Below are 22,259 nucleotides of genomic sequence, written 5' to 3'. Positions count from 1 at the left end.
AACTACTCTAATTACTCGGGGTTCACATGTTTCATTGTAACACACAGTATATTGATTCTTTGGTCAATTATATCATATTTGCTAATATCCTCCTGACTCCCTTCTTGGTAGTCAGGAGGATTTATGAAGTCCATCACAAGTGAGAAATTCAGGGCCCTGCGATCAATATGAGTCTATATCATAAAGCCCATGAACTGCCTGATATTAGGTCACTACCACAGTTACTCATTGTTTTGGAAAGAGGTGGGCATGAAGAGAAATGCTGACACTGTTTTTTAAGGGAATTTCAAAATAAAGCTATGATGAAATAGATGTTTTCAAAATGCATCAATTATATTGGATAATTTTTTAATCAATACATCGAGCCACATCAGTGTTTTGTTACACCCATACAAATTATAATAAAGTTAAAAGGACATAATACAGAAGAGAGCCCAAAACAAACTTTTATTTTTTTATTTACAACAAGACGTTCCCAGAAAGAAGGTCTGACCTGAGCAGCATGACCAGGTCAGCGTCTCCTGATAGCCTGGCCAATCCTGACGCTCCGTCTGTTCGGATCAGCTGCACTTTCTCCCTGTTGGCAGAGGATTAAAGTCATTGCACCCTCTAATGATCATCACCTCCATTTAAGCCCACAGGTACATAAGCCCACTGTTGGAGTAGAGTTTGCTCCTGCGTGTACCTGAGTGAATGGTTCCGGCTGAAGTCTGACTGTCTCTCTTGTAAAATCTCAAAGATGTTGGGTTGTCTGAGAAATGCCACAATCTTTTCGTTGTAAGCTGGAAAAAGAATGCACAAAAATGTAGGTTACGTTTGCTGATCTTTGAAGGAAGCTTTGTGTACTTACGTACCCACTGGGACAGTGTCTTGGTATTGCCCCCTGTTGACAGAGCTGAAGGTGCTGGAAGGCCGCGGCAGGACAGGCGGGCCAGGGTGACGAGGATCTTCACCTACCTAAGGACAGGAAGATCATCATGTGAGTGTTTTATCCACTCTGGGTTTATGGGAGAACTGTATTTGGATGGTGTCCATCCATACATCCATCTATTTTCTATACCTGCTTACTTCAATTAATGGTCATTGGATGGTGACTGGTTTTGCAACATTGTTTCTGTGCACCCCCACAATGGAGTCAAAATGAAATAACCAAAATGTGATTGTAGTGTAGACCTCCAGCTTTACTTCAAGGTGTTTAAAAAACAAAACAAAACCCACACCAGCCATTCATATTCAAGGGTGGAGCTAGGTTTCTTAGAAGGCGGGGGGTTTGACTAGGGGGTGCGGGGCATGCCCCCCCAGGAAAGGTTTGATTTTAAGGGTGCATTTTCCTGCAATCTCAGGCAATTCAAACGTATTTTGGGCATTTGGAACAGGTAACTGGTATAATTTTATTAACAAGCTGAGATGGCTGATAAATAAAAAATTAATTAAATCTGTTTCCGACATCATATGTGATGGCAGTGTTTTATACTCTGCGTAATGGTGATGTTCCACGCTAACAACCAGGCAGGCAAGTAGAAAGCTGGAAATAGTACATCATTATTTGATATTAATGAGTCTTCATTGTTCAAGATGATTTATTCTCCTGGTTCTCAAAGAACACAGAGGTGTAGAAGATTTGCCTGGGGTGAGCCTGAATGAAGCGTCTGACTACATCCTCAGTGTTACGTTCCTTCACCTTTGTGTAGTGTACTGCCATCATGTTCAGTCCTGCAAACCTCTCGTCAGAAATAGTTGCTTGCAGATGTGCTTTCACATGTCAGCGGACAGAGAAAGATATTGGACAGTGGCACAAGTAACTTGTGTGGCATCTTATTGCTTTGTAAATAGTTGTACAAAAAATGCCTAATGTGCATTTTAATATAAATAGTTTTCCTCTACTTGCACCAATCTTGTGTGTTTTTTAAGAGCTGACGTAACGTGTATTTTTCCTCTGAGATCAATAAAGTTTATCTTTATCTTTAGTTGTATATAACGTTGTTTGCTACATTTGTACATATGTTTTTGAAATTTACAATTTATATTTGCATTCTTATATTATATAGTTATAAAAATGGTTTATTAAACATGTTTGTGGTTTTTACAGTAAAAAAAAAATTCTATTTGGATTTTATGCTTTTGTGTGAATTTAGGTTCATTGTGTTAATACAGTATGTCAGAATGAAAGAAAAACTGTCAAGTCACACAGATGAGGTTGTGCTGACAAAAATGATTCCAAACAAGGCAAAGTAAACAGTTTTTTTTAATGGTAAAACCAAAAGTACTCAAAAATGGCCAATTATACCCTGGGCCCCAGAGGGTCAAGCTTTTGGCTGGCAAGTTGTAACACAGACATTTAATTTTTGGCACAGTTCCTTAGATCAGCCAGTGATATTACAGCCATTTTTATACACAGTCCCTCTATTATTTCTTCTTCCATTACAGTGAATTGTTTTTGTTGACTCACCAGTCTTAAGCCCCAGTCACACGGCACAGGACGATAGCTGAACGAAGGAAACAAAGTCACAAATCATCGAAAAAAGGTGGACAAATAATCCTGCACTTTTCCCATCACCGAAAAGCCTGTGACTCGAGTGCAAAAAGAAATGAAACATTTATGATGACGTGACTGACAGAGGGTATGAGACAGAGTGCAGCCAGCTTGTGCTCATGTCTGCAGCACTGGCAGGTGCGGGGTTTGGTTGTCTTGACAACAACGTGTGCACAATGCAGGCCAGCCACAAACAGCTGGAACTGGCATAAATAGCTACAGTAGTTGATAAAACGTTCTTGCTGCTATTGTTTCTGTATGAAAACGTTGGTTTTCGTCCCACACATAAACGGGTCATCAGCGATACAAGGATGATACGTTCAGCTCGTCGGAGCTTTAGTTATTGACCCGTACAGATATCATCAGTGTTCATGCAAGACGTCAGACTTGGGAGGTAGGACAAAGTTGGATGACAGTCAAATGGGATGCTGATATTACGGGAACTACACAAATGATGAGGAACTGTCAAGACAGAAAGCAAAATGAAATACGGATAAATTGAGGCTGTTGTTGGGATTCGTTGATATCTTTTGACAGTTTAAAAATTTTGATGGTGCACCAGTTAGAGAAACAAAGCTGGACGATCTTTAAATGATGTCACTATAAGTCCAGATTTCTTGTTTCGTTTTGGCTTCCGTGTCCTTTGTTAGTGGCGTGTGACTGGGACTTTTGCCCTGTAACTGTAAAATAGTTGTGGATGAGGCTCTTTATTTCCTTCGTTTTGGCTTCAGTGTCCTTTGTTAGTGGCGTGTGACTGGGGCTTTAGCCCTGTAACTGTAAAATAGTTGTGGATGAGGCTCTTTATTTCCTCTGATGGTAAAGCTGCCCATTTTTCTTGCCAAAACCTCCAGTTCCTGTAAATTTCTGGGCTGTCTTGCCTGAATTGCATGTTTGAGCTCTCCAAGTGGCAAATTATATTGAGGTCAAGAGACTGAGATGGCCACTCCAGAACCCTCACTTTATTCTGCTGTAGCCAATGACAGGTCGACCTGACTTTGTGTTTTGGATTGTTGTCATATTGGAATGTCCAAGTACATCTCATGCGCAGCTTCCGGGTTGATGAGTGCAAATTTTCCTCCAGTATGTTCTGAAAGCATGCTGCATTCATCCTGCCATCAATTTCTGCCTTTGCTTGCCTATGGAGTTCACACATCCCCAAATCATCAACAATCCACCTCCGTGTTTCACAGTAGGAATGGTGCACCTTTTGTCATAGTTTAGGTGAACTGGAAACTTTAGAATTGTCCAGGTCTCCCTTGCAAAAGAGATCTCGATCTCAATGGGACTAACCTGGTTAAATGAAGGTTAAATTAAAATAAATAAAGAGGCCTTGTTGACTCCTCTTCAAATAGAACATTTATGTTTGTGGCCATAAAGATCAAATTTGGTCTCATCACTCCAAATTGCTTTGTTTTCTGTGCTGTTTGGCATATTGTAAGTGGGATACTTTGTGGTATTTGTGTAGCAATGGCTTTCTTCTGGCAACTCGACCATACAGCCAATTTTTCTTCAAGTGCCTCCTTGTTGTGGCTCTTGAAACAGCCACGCCACTTTGTTTCAGAGTGTCCTTATTTCAGCTGAAGTTATTTGTGGGTTTTTCTTTGTATCCCAAACTATTTTCCTGGCAGTTGTTGCTGAAAATCCTGTTGGTCTACCTGAGCATGATTTGGTCACTTCTTGATTAGAGTTGTTGAACACTGCTGATTGGCATAGGTCCTTGGATATCTTTTTATATCCCTTTCCTGCTTTATACACTTCAATTTCCTTTTCCTGCAAATCCTTTGACAATTCTATTGCTTTCTCTATGACTCAGAAATCACAAATGTCAGTGTAGCACTGGACGAAAGATACAAGGGTCTGTCAGGAGCCCTGAAACTCACTGACCTTTTATACACATACACACTGATTACAAGCAAACAGATCACCGGAGAGGATGGTTACCTTTTGTTGCCATTCAAACCTGTTTGTGTCAACTTGTGTGCATGTTATCAGGCCAAAATCACCAGGGTATGTAAACCTCTGATCAGGGTCATTTGGGTAGTTTCTGTTGTCAGTATACTTTAAAAAGAGTAAACACATGACACATGACTTCACACAAGCACTAACCATGAGTGAAAAAAAGATTTTGTGTTATCATTTATATTATCTGAAAATTGGCCAAAAAATATAAAAAATTCTGCCAGGGTATACACAGCTGTACATTCTGCAGTTGATGGCTTTTAGGGAATGACAAGAATCACCCACAAAACCTGGTGTTTGCACAAAAACTGTGTTCAGTGGTTGATAAAACATGGCAAAGGACTGATTAATAAAGATAGTTTAGTCGGTTTCTGCTTTTAATGTTCATGTGTATGCGGGTGATTCTATGGAAATGTGGATCTTTCAGATTTATTGTGCTTGTGGTTTGCATGAGCCACATTTTACCTTTTTGTTTTTGTTTTGTTTGTTTGTTTATCTCAACAACCAAGCGACCTAGGTGGATTACACTTGGTGGGAATATTACTTGGATAAATATTGAGACATAATTAGATTTGTGATTAAGTAGTTTGGTCAAAGAAAAGACCAAGTAAAACATGTTCCAAAACACCTTTTTTTGTATATCTTAACATCAAAGAGGTGTACAGATGGTATCAGCAGTAGTATCCAGCTAAGATAGCAAAATATTTGTGACTGATTGGTATGAATGACTTCAAAATGCAGTCACACATGATGAACTCATATAGAGTTAAAATAAATACCATTACTGACATATGTATATTTATATATCGTGATGTGATGAGCGTGCAGTGTATGCATCAGCCCTCTGATGCTTTTCACTGTAAATGTGCCATGCAGTGTGGGACTTGCACCCGTCCAGTCATGGTCTTGACTCCTTCTGGTCCTTCCTTGGTGCTGACCAAGGCCTCAAATTTCAGTTTGCAAAGGTTTATAAATTAATTATTCTCTGAAAATTCAGCTAAACCACACATAATATTCACAGAGGTTTCTCTCAAGCAGTGACCTCGAGCAGCACTAAGGCAATTTTAAGTAATAACAGGAACTTTGTTCGGATAAAATTGGTTTCAGTGGACACAACAGTGAGGTTTCAAAGCTAATGTGCTGTTTTCCAGATGGCACTGGCTTAAACCCGTCTGAACTCTGAAACAGACCAGCAGTCCCTGAAGGAGTCAGCGTAAGCTGGGCTAAATATGAGAAGAATGTGTGTACTTATGTACCAGCCGTCGTGGGCTGACCTCCCCAGCGCTGTGGCTACGTTGGCGTGTCAGGTGTTGGCGATGAGCCAAAAGGCTCGGAGGACGTGAGCTCTGGAGAGGCAACCGGGGATCGATGAAGGTGGTGGCACGGCAGTTATGGTCCACAAAGAAAGGCTGCGTGTGCACACAGAAACAGTAAACATGGTGTAAATTATACCACAGACTACATTAGAAATGCTTTGTCTTCACAGTATTCCTTTAAATTCTCACAGGGATGTACCTACATGAGATCACATGCCATGTGTTACCGTATATAGTTTTTACTTCTGCCAACAAAGTTGGAGGAGGTTATGTTTTCGCCTGGAACACACAATTTTTCATATATCCTTATTAAATTTTAATCAATTTTTAATACACCACTACCTCAATTTTGATTAACTGATATTTACATTTACTGTTACCTATCTTTTGTGTGTAATTTTATTATAAATTTGATTGCAAAACAAAGTCTGCATGAAGGACTTCAAATGTGTTTGTCTTTTAACCAAGTATTTCCACTTAGTTTGGGGAGTCCACCGCTTATAGTTCTGCTGGACAAACATTAGCCCATGAAATATTACATATGTAAGACATCAGCATTACAAAAACAAATGTTGGGCAGTTGTTTTGATTAAAATGAATGGCATTTGGCTTATGTCTAAAACAGGTTAACCCGGGCAGTGCCGAGTACCCCAGCTAGTCTATATACATAAAGGGTTAATTCTGTTTGTCTGTCCGGGATAAACTCCCAAACTATAATATGTAGCCCTAAAAACTATATATCTTCTGAATCCTCATGACATGGGGAACAAACTGGTACCATTTTTTTAAACGTTCTGGGCAACCAATAATTTAATGCTTTAATGTATTCTCTTTATTTATCTTTTATGGTTACTTGATGTCATCAAGAAAGCCTGAGTACAAAAATTATAAAGCGGTCAGAATTCTAATTCCACCCCACCCCCCATCCTGAGGATGTCATCAAGAAAGCCTGAGTACAAAAAGTATAAATCAGTCAGAATTCTAATTCCACCCCACCCCCCATCCTGACGATGTCATCAAGAAAGCCTGAGTACAAAAAGTATAAAGTGGTCAATTCGAATTCCACTCCAGCCAAACTATAATATGTAGCCCTAAAAACTATATATATTCTGAATCCGCATGACATGAGGAACAAACAGGTATCATTTTTTTTTTTAAAGTTGAACTTAAAAAACAGGGTAACCTGGGCAGTGCCCCAGCTAGTTTCTTTCATATTTGAAAGCATTACACTATGTAACACAATTTTTGTTCCTGGCTTCTAAGTGTTATATTTCAACTGCTTATGTCTAAAGTCTATGGAAAAATGACTACATTCAGCACAAACTTTGATTTTATTTTTTTTAACGTTCTAGAAAGTTCTAAAAGTTTCTTGAAATTTCTAGATAATTCTGGAAACTTCTAGAAAATTCTGGACAGCTCAGTTCAGTTAAAGAATATTCTAGAAGACTACTCAGTAGTAGTGAAGGCGAATCGAGAATATTCTTGAAAACAGACAAATTTCAAAATATCATTGTCCTGATCACAGAAGCAAAGGTTCTGTGGAATAACAGCTATTTTCTATTTATTTAAGGCATAAAAGGTCAGGAAAACACACTGTGTACCCAGGAACAAAACAAAAATAAAAAATTTGTTACATAGTGTTATATAGGCTGGTATATCCTTTATCGATGTACATATTTTGTTCTGAATCTGATCTGGATTACAGATTTTGTGGCCATTTAAATTTAACACTGAAAATGTATATTTATTTTACATTATAATATATTAATCAAATGTGGCCCAATCACTCTCATGCTTGAAAGTGAGGTGCAGACTGGCACTCACTATCGCCTGACAAAGTTTGATCTGGATCTGATCCGGATTGTGGATTTTGTGGACATTTGAATTTAATATTGAAAAGGCCATTTGATGTACATTTTGCATTATATCCCAATCAAAAGTGCCTCAATCATTCTCATTTGTGACAATGAGGAGCAAACTGGCATTCTCAATGACGAGACGAAGTTTGAACTGCATCTGAGTCGTATTGTGGATTCAGCGGATATTTGATTTTAACGCTGAGAACCCCTTTTGATCTGTATTTTGTATTATACTTTAGCTTATGAAAAGCCACTTCTAACAGGACTTTGACCTTGAAAAATTTTTCCAAGGTAAAAATCTGTGGAATTGGAAACTAGTGTTGGCAGAGGTTTCCGCTCTACAAGTGTGATGCTCTAGTTTGTGTGTATAACGGCAGCGTTATCAATTTTATATGTATATATGCTCAAGAATATTGATATTCGGTAACTGGAACTTAAACATGTCTCATTTTAATTCACGACAGAATAAATAATAATAACAATAATAAAAATAATAATAATAATATCAGCAACAATACAACAATACATTTTTGTCACACAGGAAAGCAAAGAGCACTGTTGTGACTCAGGCTGAACATTTTACAGCTCATAAAAAGTGCTGTCATGACACAAAACTCTGTCAATGGCAAATATGTGCACAAAATTGAACCATAACTGTGTGGTGAGGCTGAAAAGACAACTTGGGGGTTCTATTTTGTGTATGTCTGATTATTTAGGAATTTGGTACAAAGCAGACATTTAAGAGCTTGAGCTGCATCTGCCATCTGGCACAAAACAGCGCACAGCACAAAGGCAAATGTCATCACTAGTGTCTAACCGACGCTTTTGTCATTTTCACACACACCAAGCCCATAATGTTCTTTAAATGTACTTGTGCTGATCTGTGCAGTCAGGGGCGTGTTGGTCTTAAAATGAGGTGTGGTCAGGCTCACTGTTGGTGCATTGTTGTTGTCACCAAAACCCTGGTCTAAAAGTTACATTTGTCTGCTATTTATATGGCAAAATATTCAGTACACCTAACTCAGGCAGGTTCATGACATTGGTTGCACACACAGAACCCGGCATGAGTACATCAAACTACAATCAATTCAAATTCAATTAAATATATTTATATGTTGCCAAATCACAACATAAACAGCTCCAAGGCGCTTCACAAGGGTAAAGTCTAACCTGACCAACCCCCTGTCCAAGTCTGGATTCAAATGACTCCAGGCAATCAAACTGCCTTATCTCAGCAGGCAGATTGTTCCACAGAACAGGGGCACAATAAGAAAAAGCTCTGTGGCCTGCTGACTTCTTTTTAAGCTTTGGAACACACAGTAATCCTGCATCCTGGGAACAAAGAGCACAGACCAGGATGTAAAGCTGAGTTAGATTAGCCAGGTGGGATGGTGAATAATTTTGTATGTCAAGAACAATACCTTAAAGTCTGACCTCACATGGAAAAGAAGCCACTGGAGGGAGGACAAATTCAGGGTAATACGATCAAACATTCTTCTCTCAGCCAGAACTCCAGCAATAGCATTTTTTTAACCATTTGATAACCTCTGGTGCTAAACTGCAGTAAATTAGAAACTAGTACATTATAGTAATCTATTCTGGAAGAGAGAAAGGCATGAATCAAAGTCTCTGTGTAAACCAGCGACAGAATTGGTAGAACCTTTGCAATATTGCGGCAGCAATACAAAGCAGACTTAGTGATTTGTCCAAACTGTAGGTCAAAGGGCAGTGTGGGATCAAAGGTTATCCTGAGATTTTTTTTTTTGCTTTATCACTATGATGAATAACATACAAGTCCAAGATTAATGTCAGATGATCAAATTGATGATCCAATTGTTGATGACTGACAATACAATTTTGATGATCCAATCAAGATGATCCAATTTTCAATGAAGACAGACAGTCCTCTAAAGTCAAGTGTGGGTGAGATTATCAGAGTTCATTGGCATGAAAAGCTGAGTCTCATCAACACAGTAATGAAAAGCGATCCCATAGCTATGCAATAGCTGACAAAGTGACATACAGTGCAGCAGGAAAATATTCACAGCGCTTCACTTATTCCACATTTTGTTATGTTACAGCTTTATTCCAAAATGAAGTAAATTCATTTTTCCCCCCTCAAAATTATACTCACAACACCTCATAATGACAACATGAAAAAAGTTTTTTTTTTTAAGTTTTTGCTAATTTAATAAAATAAAAGAACTAACTAATCACATGTGGAGCGTCGATGCTCAGCCATTTTCAAATCTCTCCACAGATGTTCAATCAGGTCTGGGCTCTGGCTGGGCCACTCAAGGACATTCACATAGTTGCTCTGAAGCCACTCTTTGATATCTTGGCTGTGTCATTAAGGTCACTGTCCTGCTGAAAGACGAGCTGTTGCCCAGTCTGAGTTCAAGAGCACTCTGGAGCAGGTTTTCATCCAAGATGTCTCTGTTTATTGCTGTATTCATCTTTCCCTCAGTCCTGGCTCATCTCCCAGTTCCTGCTGCTGAAAAACATCCCCACAGCATGATGCTGCCACCACCATGCTTCACTGTCGGGATGGTGTCTGGTTTCCTCCAATCATGACGCCTGGCATTCACACATAAAAGTTCAATCTTTATCTCATCAGACCACAGGATTTTTTTTCTCATGGTCTGAGAGTCCTTCAGGTGCTTTTTGGTAAACTCCTGGGCCTGGTTTCATAAAGCAGTCTAATCTTGTTTAGTGGACTAAACTCACTTCATCAACTATCTTTGACATTAGTTGTTGGACAAAGCACTTACTCTGTTAAATTTTCATGTTACTCGACTAAAGTTTTTAGCATGGGACAGATAAGGCTCATCTTATTTTAGTCGACAAAACTTCAGCGTCTTACCTCAAAAAAGGTAGGAATCACATACCACCACTTGATGGAGGAGGGACAAAGGAGAGACTTGCGGTGGGAGAGGTTGTTCCGGGACCGGAATAATCCAGTGGAGATGTTTACGAATGGCGAGGTTGGGAGCGCTTTTTCTCTGCTGCAGAGAACTCAGTGATGCTACAAGCAGATGGACCAGCCCGGAAGTAAACAAAACTGAAAACTGTAGTGCACTGGAAGCGTTTCTTGGCAATGGCACTTGCGAGGACACTATGACAGTGAAAATCATTGACTAATGTAAACCGGCTAATCTATGCATTGATGTGAAACGGAGATTAGACGGATAAAGTTGGGTGACTAACCTTAGTCGACTAAGTAAGCTTGGTAGACTGTCAGATTAGACTGCTTTATGAAACCGGGCCCAGGCGGGCTGACGTGTACCTTTTACTAAGGAGTGGCTTCCATCTGGCCACTCTACCATACAGGTCTGACTGATGGATTGCTGCAGAAGTAGTTGTTCTTCTGGAAGGTTTGCCTCTCTCTACAGAGGAATGCTGGAGCTCTAACAGAGTGACCATCAGGTTCTTGGTCACCTCCCTGACTAAGGTCCTTCTCCCCCAATTGCTCAGTTTAGACGGGCAGCCAGCTTTATGAAGAGTCCTGGTAGATCTGAACTTCTTCCATTTATGGATGATGGAGGCCACTGAGGTTATTGGGACCGTCAAAGCAGCAGAAATGTTTCTGTACCCTTCTCCAGATTTGTGCCTCGAGACAATGCTGTCTCTGAGGTCTACAGACAATTCCTTTGACTTCATGTTAGTTTATGCTCTGACATGCACTGTCAACTGTGGGACCTTATATGTCGGCAGGTGTGTGTCTTTCCAAATCATGTCCAATCAACTGAATTTACCCCAGGTGGACTCCAATTAAGATGTAGAAATATCTCCAGGACAATCAGCGGAAACAGGTTGCACATGAGCTCAATTTTGAGCTTCACGGTAAAGACTGTGAATACCCATGTGCATGTGATTTCTTAGTTCTTTTATTTTTAATAAATTTGCAAAAATCTCAAAAAAAAAAACAACAAAAAAAACTTTTTTCACATTGTCATTATGGGGTTTTGCTGGAGCTCTGACAGTGACCATCGGGTTCACCTCCCTGACTAAGACCCCTCTCCCTGATCGCTCAGTTTAGATGGGGGAGCAGCTCTAGGAAGAGTCCTGGTGGATCAGAACTTCTTCTATTCCAATAACAGTAATGCAAAAAATATAAAAATCACTAAATAATATCACTTGACTACTTCACTACACTGCTACACCTTTTAAATGATCTGATGGCTTGCATTAAAGATTTGCATCTATTTCCTCACCAGAAAACCTTTGACTTGAATTCACCACCAGTAGGGCTCCAGCATCCAGTGCACATGTGCCTCAAAGGTAAATGACAGTTAACAATCTGGTGTAATTCATGTTGCACCCAAAACACACACCTGTGATTAATTAAGAGAATAAATAAAACTCCTCTGCATCCTGTTGATAAGTTTATGCTTAGATTTTGTGCCACATAAACAGCAAAGCGTTGGTAGACATGCGCAAATTCACTTGCACTATGTGCTTTGGATTGTGTGACAGAGATACTAAAAACAGGCCCAGATTAACATTGTCAGGGCTCCCACCTTGCCAGCGTGGTCGTGTTTCATCTCCCAGCCTCTGGGCAGCTCCAGCTGCTTGTTGGCAAACATGTTGAGAAAGGCCACCAGGTCCCTGTTGTGCTGGTATCGCTCAAAGTGATGAGCATCCCGACGAACCTTACTGATCATATGCTTCAGACATGTGTTGGTAGTGAACATACGGTAGGCACTCTGAGAGGCAGAAGGAGAATGTGCATTAGCAGCCAATAGGAGGTGTGTCTATAATAAGGAAGCGTGACCTGAAGATATGGCCACTGGTGGTCACAGGTAACACAAACCGTAGCTTATATAATGCACTAATGCGCTAACTGAAAAGTTAACTTGACAACGCTAAACTGAAAATGCTAAAACATTCAGCTGAGGCTACTGATAACTGATAACTTTTATTATATGCATTTCCAACTCCAAATCAGAAAAAGTTGGGGCGCTATGAAAAATGCAAAAAAAAAAAAAAAACAAAACAAACAAAAAAACCCTGCAGTAATTCTAACATTTGCTTTCACTTCTATTTCATTGCAGACAGCATCAATCAAAGATACGAGGTCTGTCCAAAAAGTATCGTACCTCTTTATTTTTTTCAAAAACTATATGAATTTGAATCACGTGTGATTACATCAGCCAAGCTTGAACCTTCGTGCGCATGCATGAGTTTTTCCACGCCTGTCGGTTGCATCATTCGCCTGTGGGCAGGCTTTGAGTGAGCACTGGTCCACCCCTCCCGTCGGATTTCTTTTGTCTGAGAACTTGCTGAGAGACTGCCGCTTTGCTCCATGAAATTTTTTTCAGAAACTGTTAGATTCTGTCGGCGTCACGTGGATTATGGACTGTTAAAACCTTTTTAAAGACGGCCCACAGCGGCGGAGGGCGCGCGGCACGCTGAGCGGCCATTCGACAGGCTGGATCGACCAGATCATTTCTAAACTGAATGCTGTGTTGATCCGGGACATCATGTGACTACCACAGAAATGGCAACAGACCTGGACATAGCACTTTTGTGGCACATTCCACTGTTACAGGAGATTTTGTAATGAAAGACGTGCGGAGGATTTCGCGCGTCGGCACGAAGCAGCTTAGGACGCGCAGCAAAAAAACACTTCCGTCTTGGAAGTCTCACAGGACATGTTGGGGCATGTCCAGCTGTTACACAATTTCTCGGATACTCACTCGACTGAAAGCCATCGAAAGCCGTCTGAATCTTCTGAATGGTTTCCAACACGGAGGTGTTTTTTTTTTTTTTTTTGCTGCGCGTCCTGAGCTGCTTCGTGCCGACGCGCGAAATCCCCGCACGTCTTTCATTACAAAATCTCCTGTAACAGTGGAATGTGCCGCAAAAGTGCTATGTCCAGCTCTGTTGCCATTTCTGTGGTAGTCACATGATGTCCCGGATCAACACAGCGTTCAGTTTAGAAATGATCTGGTCAATCCAGCCTGTCGAATGGCCGCTCGGCGCGCCGCGCACCCTCCGCCGCTGTGGGCCGTCTTTAAAAAGGTTTTAAGTCCATAATCCGCGTGACGCCGACAGAATCTTCACCGATATACAACTGAATCTATCGAATGGTTTCCAACTGCCTGTCTCTAACAGTTTCTGAAAAAAATTTCATGGAGCAAAGCAGCAGTCTCTCAGCAAGTTCTCAGACAAAAGAAATCCGACGGGAGGGGTGGACCAGTGCTCACTCAAAGCCTGCCCACAGGTGAATGACGCAACCGACAGGCGTGGAAAAACTCACGCATGCGCACAAAGGTTCAAGCTTGCCTGATGTAATCACACGTGATTTAAATCCATATAGTTTTTGAAAAAAATAAAAAGGTACGATACTTTTTGGACAGACCTCGTATTTCATGTTTTGTGTGGTCAGTTCATTTGTTAATATTCATTCCTGCCATTTCAGGCCTGCAACACATTCCACAAAATGTAGGGATGTGACAATGTAGGGTCAGTAATGAGGTAAAAATAAATAACTCACTGTATTTCAAACCATTGATGTAAATAAGTGATTACATCATAATTTGAAGCAAAAACAGCAGAGGATTTCCAGTTTGTCAACAAAGAAAGGTTGTAAGAGATTAGCATATTACTCTTTCTGCAGTATATATCATTAAATGATTCAAGAAACCTGGAGAAATTTCAGTGCATAAAGGACAACGGCGCAAGCCTAAGCTGAACATCTGTGATCTCTGATCCTTCAGGTGGCACTGGATCAAGAATGGTCATTCATCAATAAGTGATAGAACCACACGGGAAAGGGATGATTTTTGTGGAAATCTTTGTCAAGCACTATAGTATGAAGCTGCAGTCACAAATGCCACGTATAACATTACTGTGTGAAAAAGAGGCCTTATGGTAATGTTGCTCAGACACAGCTTTGACTTCTCTGGCTCAGAGTCATCTCTGTTGGACTTGCACACTGTCTGCTTGGGACAAATGACAAAAAAGGACCATACAGACTGTTTATCAGCAACTAGTCCAAAACCAGGGTCTGTCATGGTATGGGGTTGTGTCAGTGCTCTTGGCAAAGGTCATTTACACTTCTGTGATGGCAGCATTAATGCAGAAAAGTACATTGAGATATTAATGTTTCATTGAGAAACCAAAGTCAAAGTACATGTAAGAATCACTTTTTATTGTGTTTCCCATATCGTCCCAACTGATATGAGGTTGCAATATGAAGCATGCCTTCTAGCCAGAAATCCGCATTGGGTGCTAGAATAGCTTTTGTCAAGGCAGAGTACAAAGACATCACAATTAGCAGAGGGTTTGGATGAATCTAAAGAAAGTGGCTTCAGCAAATGCTCACCTTTAACCCTCAAGCAACCGAATGAGGTCATTTACGACCTCAGGCATATATGTTTGTGCGCCTTTCCTCCAGTTCAAATGGGAAAAAGGTTTCCTACCATGAATTTGTCAATCTATTTGTCCTGCATGTGCTTATAGAATTTTGCAAGGATCAGGCGATCCGTGTGGCAACTATAATCCAAACTTCTTTGGGGTCATACGACCCTGGGGAAAACTACGAGTAATGGCTTTGCTGACCATGGTATTACTGTACTTAATTAGGCCCACAGACAATAACTCATTGACTGTCAATGGGGTATTGTTAAGCTAAAGATGAAAAACACAAGACCCAACAATATAGATGAGCCACTATCAAAGCAACCTGGACTTCCATAACACCTCAGCAGTCCCACAGTCTGATCTCCTGCATGCCACTCTGCACTGATGCAGCAATTCATGCAAAAGGAGCCCGAGCGAAGTACTGTATGTATAAACAAAAAGTACTTATCAAAATTTGATACTTCTGTAATATAAATCCTTTTTATTAATGACCTCATAAAATATTTAAATATTTTGAGATATGCAGTTGCTATTTTTTTGGAGCTGTAAGTCTAGCATAATTATCAAAATTAAAATAACAAGAGTGCTCTGACAGACAGACAGATGGACAGATGGATGCAAAGTCTTCACAATACCCAATGACCATAGTTATATGGCCAATATATGGCTGTTCCATGAGGTGGTCTAGCTGGTTACAATATGCATAGTATCATCCTATAGCAAGGATTGGGACCACGTTACATGAAATTCCATCTAAAACTGTGAGAGGAGTTGATTTCAGAATGCAGACACCCACTCATAAAACTGGCAGTGTCTAGGTTTGTTAACTGAAAGCCATAACTCTGCCAAAATGTGTCAATCTTGTACAATATTACAATATGCGTATTATCAACCCATAAAAAGGAATTGTACCAACTTTCACAAAATTCCTACTAAAAATTTGAGTTAGTTGATTTTAGAATGCAGGCACCGACTCATGAAACTGATGGAGTCTAGATTTGTTAATCAACTCTGGTAAAATGAGCTCAACTCACACAATATTACAATATGTGTATTACCAATGTATAACAAGGACTTGCACTAAGTTTATACAAAATGTCAGTAAATAAACCCTGCTCCTGATTATGTCAATCAGTTTGAGACTTGAACCAAGTATTAAAGTGACATTTCATGAATATTTTATTTTGTCTAAATGCATTTTCTAACCCATTCATCCACCTGACTGGGATGTAAAGTGTCTCAAACTACAGCTGACAGTTTGCACTTTAACCTCATACTCATGAATTTGCTGTCAACGCTTCATCTGCCTTGTCTGAGACCACCAACCTGTAAAAGGGTACCAGCCTTGAATCGGGGAAGTAACTTCTAATGGACTGAATCCCTTTTCTAATGTGTGCTCGGGCTTTAATGTATGTGTACTATGTGATTTGTACAAAATAGCTGAATCCTATTCTCAGCACAACTGTAGACACTGTAGCACACCCATAATATAACTTTAGTACACACTTGGCTTATCAGGAAAACCTTTTGGCATTGTCACGGCATATACAACACAGCGGTTAAAACAAAACCATGGCACAAGTATGGAATGTTCTAGTTCATCAAGGACACCTTCCTGGACCCTCAAATATTTTCCCAGGTAAGGACAGGGTTTGAAGGTCAGGGTTGAGAAAAGGGTTTAATGGTATGAGGGTGATATCTTTCAGGGTGGTAATTTGTCTTTATGAATTTTTGTTCCCAGAAACTACGTATTCTTTTGAGAGCACAAATTTATTATGTGATAAGCACAAATAAGTTTCCTGCTCCCATGACACCTGCCAGATTCCACAGCACACCTAAAAAAAAAACAAAAGGGGGGGGGGGGGGTGCCGTACAGGGTTGGAATGTAGCACAGTGAAGAAGTCTGGACTGGTGAGGAACTTGGCGCTGGGAGACTGAAGCAGAAGGTTGAGACGAGACCTGGAACTGGACTGTGCGACACTGCTGTCCCTACGCAGCTCTGCAAAACACATAATGGCACATGTTAATGTCTGGGGTGATGCTGTTCAGAATCCATATTTACTGGCCTTCTTACACATGGGGCTTCATGTTGAACATCACAAGCCTGCAATTCTGTGTGAGCATTTCTGTGTCATGTCATGGAAGTCTGCTGTGATCTGTAACACACACCCACTGCTCAAGGTGCCACATGCCTCTACATCAGAGAGCAATGACAGAGCCCCCCCACCCCGCCCCCAAGGCAGAGGACGTGCAACAAGCAGCAGCTCTTTTCCGTTGGAATAGACAGGCACAGAAACAGATACACATATTTTTTAAAGACCTAAAAATGTTTTGTTTGTCTGATGCGTTTTTTTAAGGATTCATGATCTCTGTCTGCAGCATATTTGTGCCTGAAAAGTTTCATATCTGTTAATAAAAAACCCGGCACTAGTTTGCTGAGAAAGATTATAATATGACCACTTTAAAACCACAGTGCATAAAATAGTAAAGCATTTAAATGACATAAAATGCAAAATAACTAACTTAACTACATAGACCAGAATGCACTGCAGCGAGAGGGATACCTGGAATGGAGGGCTGCATGTCAGTCTCATCTACAGGCAGCTCATTGATTGGCTGCTCCTCTGGTCTGCTGTCATTGGTTATTGTCCTGCGTATGCTCTGATACCTGGAAAGATGGTGTATGAGCGTTAACGTGACATTTAAAGGCTTTTATTTGTGTACAGTCATGAAGACCTTTTTCCCAAGGTGCAGCATAATACGAGGGTCAGCTGGAAAGTTCTGCCTCCTGAGTGATTATTTCAACAACCAGCAACATTCTGCTTAAAGCCTGGAATCTTCTCTATCAGGCAGCGTTGTTAGTTTTTCTGGTAGTCACCTTTCCTTTCCACACACTTAAACCAACCCCAGACAGACAATTGCAGCCAGTCCACGAAGAAATCAGGTGTCTTCTGTCTGCCCCAGAAACACACACCTGCTTGCACATCTGCATCATCAGTGTAACGTGTCCCTTCAGGTGTTCTTTCAGTTTGTGATAAAGGAAAAAATCAGCGGACAAGAGATCTGGACTGTACGGCGGTTGTGGTAAGATCTTGTGAAATCTGAGGTGCTGAAATGCATCCTGTGTTTGTTGACTTGTGTCAACGATCATTGTCATGCTGAAGAACTGCAACTATTCCAGGACAAACCTGCTTCAAGTGTGTGCGCAGCTTTTGCTAAGTGTCCACATATCAATTAGGGTTGACAGCATTGCCGTGTTCTAAAAGTTCTGCAAGGACTGTCATCGCATCTGCACTTGATGCTGGCTGTTATGGGATGCCCTCTACAGGCTTGGCTATGCAGATTCTTTGTGGTTGGATTTTCGCCCTTCAAATTCCAAGTACATCCCATGCGCAGCTTCTGGGCTCATGAGTGCAAATTTTCTTCTAGCATTTTCTGATAACATGCTGCATTCACCCTGCCATCAATGCTTATCAAGTTTCCCGAGCCTTTGTAGCTCAAACATCCCCAAAACATCAGCAATCCACCTCCGTGCTTCACAGTAGGAATGGTATACCATTCATCATAGGCCTTGTTGATTCTTCTCCAAATGTAACGTTTATGGTTATGGCCAAAAAATTCCATTTTGGTCTCATCACTCCAAATGACTTTGTTTGGTGTATTGTAAGGGGGATACTTTGTGGAATTTGTGTACTAATGGCTTTCTTCTGGCAACTTCACCATGCAGCTTATTTTTCTTCAATTACCTCCTTACTGTGCATCTTGAAACAGCCACACCACAGAGTCAGAGACTCTGTATTTCAGCTGAAGTTATTTTGGGGTTTTTCCTTTGCATCCTGAACAACTTTCCTGGCAGTTGTTGCTGAAATTGGTCTACCTGACTGTGGTTTGGTTCCAACAGAATCCCTCATTTTCCACTTCTTAATTAGAGTTTGAACGCTACTGATTGGCATTCCCAATCCCTTGGATATTTTTTATATCCCTTTCCTGTTTTATACAGTTCAATGACGTTTTCTTTGACAATTCTTTTGCTTTCCCTATGACTCAGAAACCAAAAACGTCAGTGCAGCACTGGATGAAAGATGCAAGGGTCTGTCAGAAGCCCAGAAACTCACTGACCTTTTATACACACACACACACACTAGTTACAAGCAAACAGATCACAGGTGAGAATGGTTATCTTTTGTAGCCATTCAAACCAGTTTGTGTCAACTTGTGGTCACTGGGCCAACATCACCAGAGTATGCAAATTTTGATCAGGGGCATTTGGTTCGTTTCTGTTGTGATTATGATTTAAAAAGAGTAAACACAGTTGTTTGACAATAAATGGCTTCACACAATTACTTTTGTGTTGAGTCTTACAGACATAAAGACATGGATGACCTCTAATTTCCTGCTTTTAAACTCAGATAAAACTGAAGTTACTGTACTTGGCCCCACAAATCTTAGAAACATGGTGTCTAACCAGATCCTTACTCTGGATGGCATTACCCTGACCTCTAGTAATACTGTGAGAAATCTTGGAGTCATTTTTGATCAGGATATGTCATTCAATGCGCATATTAAACAAATATGTAGGACTGCTTTTTTGCATTTGCGCAATATCTCTAAAATTAGAAAGGTCTTGTCTCAGAGTGATGCTGAAAAACTAATTCATGCATTTATTTCCTCTAGGCTGGACTATTGTAATTCATTATTATCAGGTTGTCCTAAAAGTTCCCTGAAAAGCCTTCAGTTAATTCAAAATGCTGCAGCTAGAGTACTGACAGGGACTAGAAGGGGAGCGCATATCTCACCCATATTGGCCTCTCTTCATTGGCTTCCTGTTAATTCTAGAATAGAATTTAAAATTCTTCTTCTTACTTATAAGGTTTTGAATAATCAGGTCCCATCTTATCTTAGGGACCTCATAGTACCATATCACCCCAATAGAGCGCTTCGCTCTCAGACTGCAGGCTTACTTGTAGTTCCTAGGGTTTGTAAGAGTAGAATGGGAGGCAGAGCCTTCAGCTTTCAGGCTCCTCTCCTCTGGAACCAGCTCCCAATTCGGATCAGCGAGACAGACACCCTCTCTACTTTTAAGATTAGGCTTAAAACTTTCCTTTTTGCTAAAGCTTATAGTTAGGGCTGGATCAGGTGACCCTGAACCATCCCTTAGTTATGCTGCTATAGACGTAGACTGCTGGGGGGTTCCCATGATGCACTGAGTGTTTCTTTCTCTTTTTGCTCTGTATGCACCACTCTGCATTTAATCATTAGTGATTGATCTCTGCTCCCCTCCACAGCATGTCCTTTTCCTGGTTCTCTCCCTCAGCCCCAACCAGTCCCAGCAGAAGACTGCCCCCCCCTGAGCCTGGTTCTGCTGGAGGTTTCTTCCTGTTAAAAGGGAGTTTTTCCTTCCCACTGTCGCCAAGTGCTTGCTCACAGGGGGTCGTTTTGACCTTTGGGGTTTTTCCGTAATTATTGTATGGCTTTGCCTTACAATATAAAGCGCCTTGGGGCAACTGTTTGTTGTGATTTGGCGCTATATAAATCAAATTGATTTGATTTTGATTTTATCATTCTTATTCTCTGAAAAATGGCCAAAAAAATCCAAAATTCTGCCAGGGTATGCAAACTTTTGAGCACAACTGTATTTAACAAATTGACCAAAGAAACACCTTAAATAATTTCAAAATGAAGGAAAGCCTTGATTTTTATTCATTCGATGAATGTATTGAGGTTGTCACACCAGTGTCTCCTATGGCTAGTATCTTACTGGGTTGCGACAGCCTGTCAATGGCATCCACGAGGAAATTCGAGCAGTTCACCATGATCACCATGTTCACCGTCCCTTCGCCTCAGTTATGGGGCACCGCATACGTGCAGCTTGATTTTTTTTAAAAAGCTAATTGACGGTGCTAGTTGTTCTAACACACACACACACACACACACACACACACACACACACACACACACACACACACACACACACACACACACACACACACACACACACACACACACACACACACACACACACACACACAATCCACTCTGCTGTAAGCCGTCAGGAGGCATGAAGAGCTGTTGGGATGAAAAGCTGAAGTGCTTTTCATAGGACTGAGGAACTACACAAAGTCTTTTTTTTCTTTGGAAGTACAAAGTCTGTGCACAGCATCACTGGACAACACGTCGCAATTTGGACTCCTATTTAACATTCCTGTTGGACTTTAGCAGCAGTGGAACACCAAAATGTAAGTCCCTTTTCTTTTTTTTTTATAAATTAACATACCATTCAACTCAGCTTCGCCTTGTTGAATGGTATGTTCCAGCTTTCACCTCATAAAATATTCGTACCATTGAACTCATAAACTCATTATTTGTATAAAAGCACCTCCTGGGCATCTTCTGCAAGTCCGTCAGTGGCTTTTCACGTTTCTTGTGTTTTTAATTATTATTTTATTATGTATTTTGCTTCATTATTATTTTCAGTACTTTTTCTGCCTGCAGTGGGAGGAATTTTCACAGCCTCTTTAACACAATAACAATGTAATAGTCAACATCCATCCTGAGCACTGTGTGTGCAAACGTGATGTCGTGCCAGCCACGCCAGTCGCGCTGAACATCCGTGAGAGTGCTGCACAGCATTTGCACACAAATCCTTGTGCCTGCAAAGGATGCATCAGTGCCGCTCGACTTTCACGTGTGTGCCGCACACCATGTCAGTGTCCCACGCTCAGTCTGTGTGTGAGCTGCTCGAGATTTGTGGCCGTATTTTTGTCGCAACTCCGGACGGCATTCGGCTGACAGTCGGCCGTCATGCGCGCACGTGTTGGGAGGACCAATTCAGTGAGATTCCATATGAGAAAGTTATAACCTTTTCGCCTGTTTTTGTGTGATTTTGTGTCTCTGCCTTCGCTCCACCAGTCATGCGTCAGTGAGATACTAGCCTAAGCAGTCAGACAGAAGGGGAAATGTTAAAATGTTACATACTAGCCACAATGCATAATGAGAGCTGAAACCAAAACAAAGCTTCACATGTAATTCAATGTAGTTTTCTTTCTTCTATTATCTTTTTATTTAGTTTTATTTTTAAAAAGTTTTTATTCAGTATAGGCTGTTGCTCTTGAGGGAGACGCTTCTTCATATGAACTGTTTTTATCAACAGTTTAGCCGAGCAAAATAAGTTAGCTGCAGTCCAGGAGCTAAGCTTACTGCGTATTACTCCTGAGTAGACCATGT

General features: G+C 40.7%; 1 protein-coding gene across 1 annotated transcript in view; it reads right to left on the bottom strand.

Moving 5' to 3' along the window:
* LOC117514139 (E3 ubiquitin-protein ligase HECW2-like) overlaps positions 1 to 22,259 on the bottom strand; it is a 193,652-nt gene that overhangs the window by 42,624 nt on the left and 128,769 nt on the right. The window contains exons 14-20 of the mRNA XM_034174480.1: positions 17,600 to 17,703; positions 16,910 to 17,034; positions 12,188 to 12,373; positions 5,749 to 5,901; positions 855 to 957; positions 686 to 782; positions 494 to 577 (exon numbers count right to left, since the gene is read on the bottom strand). Of these exons, the coding sequence (XP_034030371.1) occupies positions 494 to 577; positions 686 to 782; positions 855 to 957; positions 5,749 to 5,901; positions 12,188 to 12,373; positions 16,910 to 17,034; positions 17,600 to 17,703 (852 nt within the window). The remainder of the gene's footprint in view (positions 1 to 493; positions 578 to 685; positions 783 to 854; positions 958 to 5,748; positions 5,902 to 12,187; positions 12,374 to 16,909; positions 17,035 to 17,599; positions 17,704 to 22,259) is intronic.

Source organism: Thalassophryne amazonica, chromosome 1 (genome assembly GCF_902500255.1).
Source record: "Thalassophryne amazonica chromosome 1, fThaAma1.1, whole genome shotgun sequence".
In the NCBI taxonomy this organism is placed as follows: domain Eukaryota; kingdom Metazoa; phylum Chordata; class Actinopteri; order Batrachoidiformes; family Batrachoididae; genus Thalassophryne; species Thalassophryne amazonica.
Note: the sequence above shows the minus strand (reverse complement) of the source record. Positions and strands in the feature narration are given on the sequence as shown.